At 51.2% G+C, this 11,340-nt stretch overlaps 1 protein-coding gene across 4 annotated transcripts in view; it reads left to right on the forward strand.

Annotated features, from left to right (window-relative positions):
* The first annotated feature begins 951 nt into the window (after window positions 1-951).
* iqsec2b (IQ motif and Sec7 domain ArfGEF 2b) overlaps window positions 952-11,340 on the forward strand; it is a 25,462-nt gene continuing 15,073 nt past the window's right edge. For 2 of the 4 annotated variants that reach the window (XM_035645013.2, XM_035645015.2), the window contains exon 1: window positions 1,515-2,428. In XM_035645013.2, coding sequence (XP_035500906.2) covers window positions 2,007-2,428 — 422 coding nt within the window. In that variant the 5' untranslated portion in view covers window positions 1,515-2,006. Of the gene's footprint in view, window positions 1,486-1,514; window positions 2,429-11,340 lie in introns of those variants that run through there. The other 2 variants (XM_035645014.2, XM_035645019.2) reach the window with 2 other exon arrangements.

The raw sequence follows: 11,340 nt of genomic DNA on the forward strand, positions 1-11,340 counted from the left end.
GATGTGATGTGATGTGATGATATGTGATGTGATGTGATGATATGTGATGTGATGTGATGTGATGTGATGATATGTGATGTGATGTGATGTGATTTGATGTGATGTGATGCCTTCACTGCCTCATGAGCCTTGTGTTGTGAACACTTCTCTCAGATTCTCAGGAGCTCAACAGATTCCTGAAGTCTGTAAAGCAAACAGACAAGATGAGAGTCTGACTGTACCTTCAAAATAAAATACCATCTTTACATCAGACTTTAGTCTCAAGAACATTTGATTTGTAGGAATATGGGTTTAAAAGATTGTAACTATAGATAAGACTTTAGTGTCAGTGGCCTTCGTTGGAAACATTAATCCTGTTGTTTACACATAATAAATATGATGTATGGTTTGTGATTTATGGGACAATACAGTGAGTTCCTGCAAATAAAACTGTCACATTCACATGAAGAAGCTGCTCAAACTGTAAAAGAAATGTCGAATAGATGTGATTTTCTAAACTATTTCTCCGTTATTATACAGCAGATGACCGATGGAAGTCCATCAGCTGCTGAATCTAGACTGTGTTTGTCTGTTTATTGACCGTTTTGACACTTTTACTGTATTTACAGACCCGAGACCTTGTTTATTAAGAAACAAGCCAGGGAATCTCAATTCTGATGCAGTTCATCACTCAGTATCGATACAAACTGTTCCAATGATTCAGACATGAAGTTCATTAATCTATTTATATAATATTTAAAAATAGTTTTGTCAGAGAATGTAGCTCTCATGGTATGAATGACACAATAAAAAATTATGTATTCACTGTTATTCTTCTTATTTGTTTTCATTTTTTTGCCAATGCAGGTTTCAGCAGTCTGTAAATGTAATGCCTTACAGTTCTTTTATTTTGAAAGTCCGAGGCGGAAGTCGTCCGTCGTCGACGCGGACTTGCCGCTGCCGCTCCAGAGGAGCAGGCGCACACGGCGCTGCGCTTCAGACGCGCGACGGACACGCGCCTGCGACAAGTGCGAAGAAAAGAACTCGACGCGTCCGAAGCCACAGAACAGAACCGGCTCCAGGTGAGACAGGTGAGACAGGAGAGACAGGTGAGACCGGTGAGACAGGAGAGACCGGTGAGACAGGAGAGACCGGTGAGACAGGAGAGACCGGTGAGACAGGAGAGACCGGTGAGACCGAGGCGGGTTTCATCTCCGGGATCAGAGACTCTGGGAACGGACCGGACAGAGGAACCGGGATGTAGTTCTGGAGGTTCTGGAGGTTCCGGAGGTTCTGGAGGATCTGGAGGTTCCGGAGGTTCTGGAGGTTCCGGAGGTTCTGGAGGTTCTGGAGGATCCGGAGGTTCTGGAGGATCCGGACCCGCAGGACCAACTCTCTGCGCCGGGACGACGCAGCAGTGATGGATTGAGACCGCGGAGACTCGTCGCGGGAGGAGCAGACGATTCTCTGTTGAGATGATTGACAGAACCTGAAGACTCATTAGTGGTAAATCATAACCGCCCCCCCCCCCCCCCACCCGCCCCCTCATCACCCCCTCCCCCAGCCTGTCCAGGAAGTATCTGACATGTTTCATAATTGACCTGAAGCTGATACTGTGGATGAATATTAATATTCTACTGTTGATTATTGTTTATTTTTTGAAGCTTTCCGTTTTCTATTCGTCGTGATGAAGGACAGAACTGTTGAGCGGCTCCGTGCCGATTGGACGTGGTCTCATGACATCATGGTGACGTCAGGAAACCAGCAGCTGAGCTTGTTGTTGAACTTTGACCTCTGACCAATTCCCTCCTCACACCTGACGACATGTAGTCACGGCGACGCTCTCGACCTTCTGACCTCTGTGACTTCCTGTTTGTGAACGTGTGAAGCTCAGAGTTCGTTTTCAGCAGAGCCTCCGTCGGCCCCTCCCTCCCCCCCACTCACCAGGGCTGGTGGGGGGGGTGGATCTCGGCCCCCGTGGGGTCGACGCGGTGGTGGCCACGCCCCCAGAGGCCGGGCCCCCCACCATGGAGACCAGCCCGGAGAGCCCCAACCGGGCCGTGGAGTATCTCCTGGAGCTCAACAACATCATCGAGAGCCAGGCCAAGCTCCTGGAGACCCAGCGGCGGCGCATCGAGGAGCTGGAGGGGCAGCTGGACCGGGTCAGCCAGGAGAACCAGGGCCTGAGGACGCCTGGGTCGGACACGCCGGAGCAGAACCACAACCACAGCCAGCCTCTGTCTCTCCCCATCCACCAGGCCGGCGGCGGGACCGGCGGCGCCCCGACAGCTCAGGCCACAACTGGGTCGACCACAGCCACCGGGCCCAGCAGGGAGCGGAGGAGCCACACCAGGCTGACCCGAGGTCAGTCCTGTGGCTCGTCCGCCACCGAGCGACTGGAGCGCACCGACAGCACCGACACCAACGCCAGCTCCACCCTGCGCAGGAAGTAAGTTCTGCTCTCGCGCCCGCCTGTCGGTCACGTGACCTCGTGTCGTTCTGCTCCAGGTTCTGACCACGTGCTTCTGCTGCAGCCTCTGGTCAGCAGACATGATCCGAGCAGGATATTTTAATAGGTATTTAGAACCCAGGAGGATTATGGGTAGAGTCTTCTCGTGTGAGTAACGTTTCCTGCGGAGGGTTTGGTTTGTGTAACGATCAGTGAGGACGAGCGTAGGCGTCGTATAGTAGTGTCGAGGAGAACTGGAGGATTCTGGGTCTTTTTCTTTTTATGGTCTGAACTTTCTGGACCAGTGAAGACAAACAAAAAAAAATCCGCCCACAGTTTGTTAACATTTTCTTTTTCCTCTTCGCTCTGATTGTTTCTGAGAGAAAGAGCAGAAACCCCCCCCCCGGAAAAAACCTCAAGTCTAACCTGAAGTTAGAGTGCTGTCACACACACACACACACACACACACACACACACACACACAGCTCTGTGAGTAGGCAGCGAATGGAGAAGAACACGGTGTAATAATAAATCTCCCTACGCACAATCATCTGAGCAATTATCACTGGATCTGTTTTCTTATGGTCCCTGTCGCCTCATCAATGATTAATTCAGACTTCGTCAAATCCCTAATCGATTGCAGTCGTACCCCCCCCCCTCCCCCCGGGGGCGACTCAGTCATTAGACAGATATTAGTTATTAATGTGGGAGTTAAATGCAGTGTGGGATTGTTAATGTAGATCTTTGCAGATCCTCCCTCGTCGACTCTGAGTCCAGGCTCAGGCGAGCGTTACCCCCCCCCCCCCCCCCCCCCCCCCCCCCCCCCCCCCCCACACACACACACACACACACTGTCCCCGTCTGACTGTGACTCAGCCGCCCGCGGCCTGAAACTGGCCCGTTGGCTGAGGTCAACGACAACGACGACATGCTCGTCTCTGATCAGAGACGAGCATGAATCTCTTCGTCGTCAGAGGCCATGACGCTCTGATCAGATCAGATCAGATCAGAGGAGGGAGGGAGGAAGAGGAGGGAGGAAGAGGAGGAGGAAGAGGAAGAGGAGGGAGGAAGAGGAGGGAGGAAGAGGAAGAGGAGGGAGGAAAAGGATGGAGGAAGAGGAGGGAGGAAGAGGAGGGAGGAAGAGAAGGAGGAAGAGGAAGAGGAGGGAGGAAGAGGAGGGAGGGAAGAAGAGGAGGGAGGAAGAGGAAGAGGAGGGAGGAAGAGGAAGGAGGAAAAGGAGGGAGGAAGAGGATGGAGGAAGAGGAGGGATGAAGAGGAGGAGGAAGAGGAGGGAGGAAGAGGAGGGATGAAGAGGAGGGAGGAAGAGGAGGAGGAAGAGGAGGGAGGAAGAGAAGGAGGAAGAGGAAGAGGAAGGAGGAAAAGGAGGGAGGAAGAGGATGGAGGAAGAGGAAGAGGAGGGAGAAGAGACGACAAGTGGGAGGAAAGTGACTGAGCGACCTCACTCAGCACGGTGCTGTCTGACAGAAAAGGTGGAACACACACTGATCTGCCATCTGTCAACAGGGTGTGTGTGTGTGTGTGTTTGTGTGTGTGTGTGGGTACGTGTGTGTGTGTGTGTGTCTTTCTGTGTCTGTGTGTGTGTGTGTGTGTGTGTGTGTGTACGTGTGTGTGTACGTGTGTACGTGTGTACGTGTGTACGTGTGTGTGTGTGTGTGTGTGTGTCTTTCTGTGTGTGTGTGTGTGTGTGTGTGTGTGTGTGTGTGTGTGAGAGAGGGAGTCCTCTTCTTTGCGGCTTTCTGACAGTCACATAACCCTCAATGTTCCTCCTGCACGAGGACGCTGAATAAACTGACCCCATTTTAATATTTTTTCTTTAGCATCAAAACAAAAGTCCTCTCGTCTGGTTTCCCCCGGCGGCGCGAGGACGAGCAGCTGTCGCTCCCTCTCCTCCTCTTAGTGCAGAGGGAACAAAGTGACTCTGACGCCTCGGGGGCCCAAACCAAGGCAGAGGGGTTCTGTTGTTGTTGTTGTTGTTGTTGTTGTGTAAGAGCATCTGTATATGAGCGTTGGAATTTGTGCATTTGTGTGAGAGAGAATGTGTGTGTGTCTTTATTTAGTGATGAGGACGAAGGAGACGCACACACGGAGGGAGAGATTCATTAGTCTGACCAGAGGTGATAATCACTGCTGTGTGTGTGTGTGTGTGTGTGTGTGTGTGTGTGTGTGTGTGTGTGTGTGTGTGTGACCCTGCTGTGACCCGTCAACACAGTGCTGATGACGAGTCTCGCTGCATGAGTGAAAGATTACAGCCTTCATTATGAGCCACATATTTACTGTACGTTCATACACATACTGTACATGCAGCTGTGTAGGACGAGGGGCGGGGGGGCAGCTGGAGGTCTTGGCGACGGCCCCAGAGATGCTGAGAGTCAGAGATGTATAATTATATAACAGGGAAAAATAATAGAGGAGATCTACTGTACGTTGTCTAATGGTCTTTTGTTTCAGAAGGATGTTACTTGTGAAGCTCTACTACACGTGACCCCATCATGGCCTCTCACGTACCCACGTACTGTACATACTCTCTCTCTGCTGCAGTTATGACTCAGAGAAGATGCAGAAATCACTTTTGTGCTTTTGTCTTTCTCGTCTCCTTCTGATTTCACGCTCTTGTTCCACGATGTTTCTTCCCGATGAGGCCGATTGAATATTTGACTTTTTAAATCATAATTGACAGTTTATAGAATTCATTTCACCTGTAGTTTAGCTGCTTGGATTGTGCAGATAAACGACAGAGCGATGAACTGGCCCGAGGCAAAACTGTGTGTGGGAACAGCGAGTGAGTCTGAACTGACCTGCTGCAGCTGACGATTCCTCAGGAATCCAAAGAATCCAGCTTCAGTCTTTAGATTTTCTATTTCCAGACTCGCTGCGGATTAAACGACTGAATTAAAACATTACACACTCGTTAGTGCTCAGGATTAACTGTGTGTGTGTGTGTGTGTGTGTGTGTGTGTGTGTGTCTCTCTCTGTGTGTGTGTGTGTGTCTCTCTCTCTCCGTGTGTGTGTGTGTGTGTGTGTCTCTCTGTGTGTGTGTGTGTGTGTGTGTGTGTGTGTGTGTGTGTGTGTGTGTGTGTGTGTGTGTGTGTGTGTGTGTGTGTGTGTCTCTCTCTGTGTGTGTGTGTGTGTCTCTCTCTCTCCGTGTGTGTGTGTGTGTGTGTGTCTCTCTGTGTGTGTGTGTGTGTGTGTGTCTCTCTCCGTGTGTGTGTGTGTGTGTGTGTGTCTCTCTGTGTGTGTGTGTGTGTGTCTCTCTGTGTGTGTGTGTGTGTGTGTGTGTGTCTCTCTCTCCGTGTGCGTGCGTGCGTGCGTGCGTGCGTGCGTGTGTGCGTGCGTGCGTGCGTGCGTGCGTGTGTGTCAGTGTGTGTGTGTGTGTGTGTGTGTGTGTGTGCAGGCTCTACGAGTCTCAGGCAGCAGACGTGACCGTGCCTCTTGACATCATCCTTCATACCAACTCGTCTACAGTTTAGTTTTTTCCACTCGACCATCAGACGGGTTCCTGCAGGAAGTGAAACGTCCTTGGACCCGGAGGGAGGGAGAGTTACAGTTGCTGTGGAAACTGTAAAGTCCTCCAGCCTCTTAGTGTACAACTCTGCATCCCCCCCCCCCTTCACCTGTCAGGGCTGAGGTGGGGGGGGGGGGTCCTCTCGTTCACCTCAGCCGTCAGTTCGTTCAGTTCTGTGAATTTAACACACGTGTCTGAACAACAGTCACAGTCAATTAGCCACGAGATTGACGGTCGTGCTTTGTCATTAGGATTAAACATCAGTTTGGAAGTAATCACCACTCACTCACACACAGACAGAGACACACACACACACACACACACACACACACACACAGAGAGACACACACACACACACACACACACACAGAGACACACACACACAGACAGACAGAGACACACACACACACACACTCAGACACACAGACACACACACAGACAGACAGAGAGACACACACACACACACACACACACACACACACTCAGCTGTTACTATGACTTGATTCATTATTGTCTTTCCCGTGTAAAAAAAAAAGAGTTAAATAAAGCAGAGAAGACACTTCTCAGGTGGATGTTTGTCGATCGCTGGAGCCGAGCAGGGCGAGCGGTTACCGTGGGAACGCTGTGAGCTCTTCTGTGAAGAACTCTGTGGGCGAGAGATGCAGAATAGAGAGATGGAGAGAAGAGGAGAGAGCGAGGGAAGGAGTGGGAGCAGGTGAAAGACAGAAGCGGCGATGAATGACGCCTCGATGGCGTCGGAGGACGAGTTACTGCGGCGTCTTTCTTACAGGTTTTCTGTGTCATTGAAAAGTTTCAGAGTGGGTCCTCTGCAGACGATTAGACTCTTTACGACCCAGATCCGTTTCACATTGAACAAAAATCATCTCTTGATCTGAGGGAATATGAATTGTCTTGAATTTACTCGCTCTGCGTCTCCCACATCACATTTCACTGAAGTCTAATTGTTCCTCACCGGGTGAAAACGCACACACACACACACACACACACACACTGAGTGGTAACTGTAACCGTGCCCCTCCTTTATCCTGGCACTCGACGCCACACGCCCACACAGGCAGTCCACCCTGTTGCCAAGCAGCAGGAGACTCAGGCTCACAGTGGAGGGGGGGGGGGGGGGGGGTATGAAAACACACTGAACTTCAGGCTGCAGCGTGTGTGGTTTGTCAGCAGGAGTCAGGTGGGTCACACGCTGGAGGTGGGATGACGCAGTCGTCTCCCACACTCTGATTTCATACACGAGATCAGAGAGAAAAGACAGTTTGGGTCGTTTGAAATGGACAAACACATTTCTGAGATTATTCTCTGGTAAATCCTCGTGGTTGTTAATGATGGGAGGAGCTCTGTGACCGTCACCTGTCGCCGCCGTGCAGGTGATCTCACCTGCCTCCTCGCTCGTCTACACATAGACGCACCTCAGGTCCGAGGAAACATCACTTCACTTTCCTCCTCCATCCATCATCTTCACCTTCGACCTCCGAGTCCTTCACGTCTCTTCTCTCGGCCTCCGCCCCCTCACACGTGTGTGTGTGTGTGTGTGTGTGTGTGTGTGTGTGTGTGTGTGTGTGTGTGTGTGTATGTGTGTCTGTGGGGGGGGGGGGGGGGGGGGGGGGGGGTCTTGTGGATCCTCTGACAGGAGGAATTTGTTCCTGCTGGTAAAACCAGAATCCCACAGTGTAAATATGAATATGATCATGATGGAGGTTACGTAACAGCAGCTCTGCCTCTGCTCACATCTCCAGGTCGGCCGGTTCACTTGTTCACAGTTTTTCTCTCTCTGAGAAATGAAAAGGAGAAATGAATGTGTCACATCTTGTCAGGATATTTTCTACATATTAAATCTCTGGCTGCGACGCGTCTTCTCACGCCACGGACTCGTCACTCCGTGTCGTCTTTATAAATAGGAATCGAACGAGCGGCTCTCGTTCACACGCTGCTGTGAAAATAGTCGAACCAGGAACTTTTTATCATCGTCACCAAGCAGCTGATCACATCCGGAGACGCTCTCGTCTCCTCCTCTGTCCTCCGCGTGTCTTCACACGAGTCCAGTTAAAATCCTGGATCGTACATTTATGTGATAAGAAGGATTAAAGAATAAGGTTTACAATATTATGTCTCAGTCCGTCGGTCATTATTTTAAACTTTCCTTCTGTCTCTGCTCTCAGCCGCGAGCCCGTTGGTTCACAATCATTTATGTCTTTATTCGGAGTTGAAATCATAGACTGATTTTAAAAAGTCACGTCGTCACCGCGTGTGTGAAGCCTGTATTCTGTGTCACGACCAGCAGAGGGCGACTCACTGTCTGTTTCTATAGAAACAGACCTGGTGACGTCACAGTGGTTTGATCCTTGTTGGCAAACATCTACTTATTTAGTTTGGTTACAGGGAAAGTTTTTTTTTTGCTCTGTTTTTGGTCTCAACCAACATCTCAGATATCTAATCTCTTGTAGCTGCTCAATGCTCCGACTGTTTCACTGCACAGTGGATGTAGACGAGAAGCTGGTGATGCATCTGGACAGTGGAACAAGGAGCGACGTGTCAGTCGAGTCTCTGGAGCTGCATCGCTCCAGTGTCCTTGTTCTTGTTCGATAAATAACATCAATTATTGCTGCTTCTAGTAAATATCTTAAGTATATAACCTTCATTTGATTGCTTTTTATATATAATTTTATAAAACAGCTGCTCACTGAAGTTTTTTAACAAAGTGTACTGGGACAGGAGTAAAGAGATTTGCTGGGAACTATTTTCATCTGTGGATCAACACGAGGATCGTGTCTGTGTCGTGATCATAGTGATTAAGTGTTAATGTTCAGTGGCTCAGTGATTCATTTCAGATGGAGATGAGGATCAGGTGAATATGAGCTGGGAAAAGTTGTAATCAATGAGAACATCGCTGGAAGTTTCTGATGAAATCAAGTTTGTTCAGTGCCGCCGTGGCACATGGTGACTTTCTGTGTGGTCGCCTCGTCGTCCTCGTGAGCTGGAGTCAGAAACCGCTCGCTGCTCGCTCATCCTCCCTCAGCCTCCCGAGCAGGCGCCGCTGGAGAGGCCTGAGTGTTTCCGTGTGGCGGGGGCTGCGTGTCCTCGGCGGGGGCTGCGTGTCCTCGGCAGCAGCTGGCCACAGTGAGGAACCAGTCATTTACATGCTAATCTCAACCACTGCTCACTCACCATCTGCAGATGGAGCATCTCTAAATCCTGCCAGAGTGCCGAGGGAGCGGAGAGGCTTTTGTGTTACATGTGCACTTTTGCATGAATTACAGAAAAGTGCTTTTTACAGTTTTACCACAGGAAGCTTCACCGTCGACTCTTCAGTGTCGAGCTTTATACGGGTTCATCCTTCAGTGGTTGGAGGTTCATGAACAAAAGCTCTGGGAGATCCTTATATTTTGTTTGCTGCTGCTGACACCGACCGCTCCCTGCACTTTGTGGATCCAACATTTGTTTTAAGACATTTCAACATTTGTGTTATTCTGAGTTGTGACACTTTTTTTTTTTTTACTGCAGACAAATAACTATTATTAGTAATAATAATAATAATTAAAGTAATAATTGACGTAGTCACCAGGTCTGGAAAGTGAAGCCAATCACCAGCAGGGGGCGACTCTATGACAACAAGACTCGACTTCTCACTTGATTCATAACGTCAGAAAAAAAATTTCCTGAGGAGTTTATTGTTCAATCTCTAGTTTCAAGTCTTCTTCTGTACATTATGGTCCAGTTACAGTCAAACAGACCAGGAAGCACCGGTTGATGTGTGTTTCCACTTGGTCCATCGTCCTTGTTCTTCCATCGCTGCTCTGTGATTCGTCTCCATCAATGTGCAGCTTCATTCTCTCTCTCTCTTTCTGTCGCTCTCTCTCTGCTTTGGCGCTGACTATCGGTTTGTCTTGTTTCTTTCTCTGTGTGTGTGTGTGTTTGTGTGTGTGTGTGTGTGTGTCGTCTTGTGTCCTGTCTGTCCCGTCAGTGTCCGGCCGCCGCCGTCCGTCTCGGGGCAGCCCAGCTCGGCGCCCAGCACTCCTACGGCGTCGAGCGGCGCGGCCTGTGCCGCTCTGTTCCCCGCCAGTCTGACAGTTCACAGCTTCGTCAGTCTGCATCAGTACTGCTGCCCCTCCACTGACCACAGGTAAGGGTACAGTGAGTACAGTGAGTACAGTAACACGGTAGAAATTAAAAAAAACTTCAACCCCATGAGAAACCTTGAAAGTCACTGTCCCAACGCTGCCACCTCCAGCTGTCCCTCAGTCGCCTGTCCGTCCTCACCATCACTTTCTTTGCATCCTCGTGTGCCTGCCATCCTGCCCCGCCTCCTGCATCCTCACCTCCTCACCCCCTCACCTCCTGCATCCTCACCTCCTCACCCCCTCACCTCCTGCATCCTCACCTCCTCACCCCCTCACATCCTGCATCCTCACCTCCTCACCTCCTGCATCCTCACCTCCTCACCCCCTCACCTCCTGCATCCTCACCTCCTCACCCCCTCACCTCCTGCATCCTCACCTCCTCACCTCCTGCATCCTCACCTCCTCACCTCCTGCATCCTCACCTCCTCACCCCCTCACATCCTGCATCCTCACCTCCTCACCTCCTGCATCCTCACCTCCTCGCCCCCTCACCTCCTGCATCCTCACCTCCTCACCCCCTCACCTCCTGCATCCTCACCTCCTCACCCCCTCACCTCCTGCATCCTCACCTCCTCACCCCCTCACCTCCTGCATCCTCACCTCCTCACCCCCTCACATCCTGCATCCTCACCTCCTCACCTCCTGCATCCTCACCTCCTCACCCCCTCACCTCCTGCATCCTCACCTCCTCACCCCCTCACCTCCTGCATCCTCACCTCCTCACCTCCTGCATCCTCACCTCCTCACCTCCTGCATCCTCACCTCCTCACCCCCTCACATCCTGCATCCTCACCTCCTCACCTCCTGCATCCTCACCTCCTCACCCCCTCACCTCCTGCATCCTCACCTCCTCACCCCCTCACCTCCTGCATCCTCACCTCCTCACCTCCTGCATCCTCACCTCCTCACCCCCTCACCTCCTGCATCCTCACCTCCTCACCCCCTCACCTCCTGCATCCTCACCTCCTCACCTCCTGCATCCTCACCTCCTCACCTCCTGCATCCTCACCTCCTCACCCCCTCACATCCTGCATCCTCACCTCCTCACCTCCTGCATCCTCACCTCCTCACCCCCTCACCTCCTGCATCCTCACCTCCTGCATCCTCACCTCCTCACCTCCTGCATCCTCACCTCCTCACCCCCTCACATCCTGCATCCTCACCTCCTCACCCCCTCACCTCCTGCATCCTCACCTCCTCACCTCCTGCATCCTCACCTCCTCACCCCCTCACCTCCTGCATCCTCA

Source organism: Scophthalmus maximus, chromosome 3, assembly GCF_022379125.1.
Source record: "Scophthalmus maximus strain ysfricsl-2021 chromosome 3, ASM2237912v1, whole genome shotgun sequence".
Classification (NCBI taxonomy): Eukaryota; Metazoa; Chordata; class Actinopteri; order Pleuronectiformes; family Scophthalmidae; genus Scophthalmus; species Scophthalmus maximus.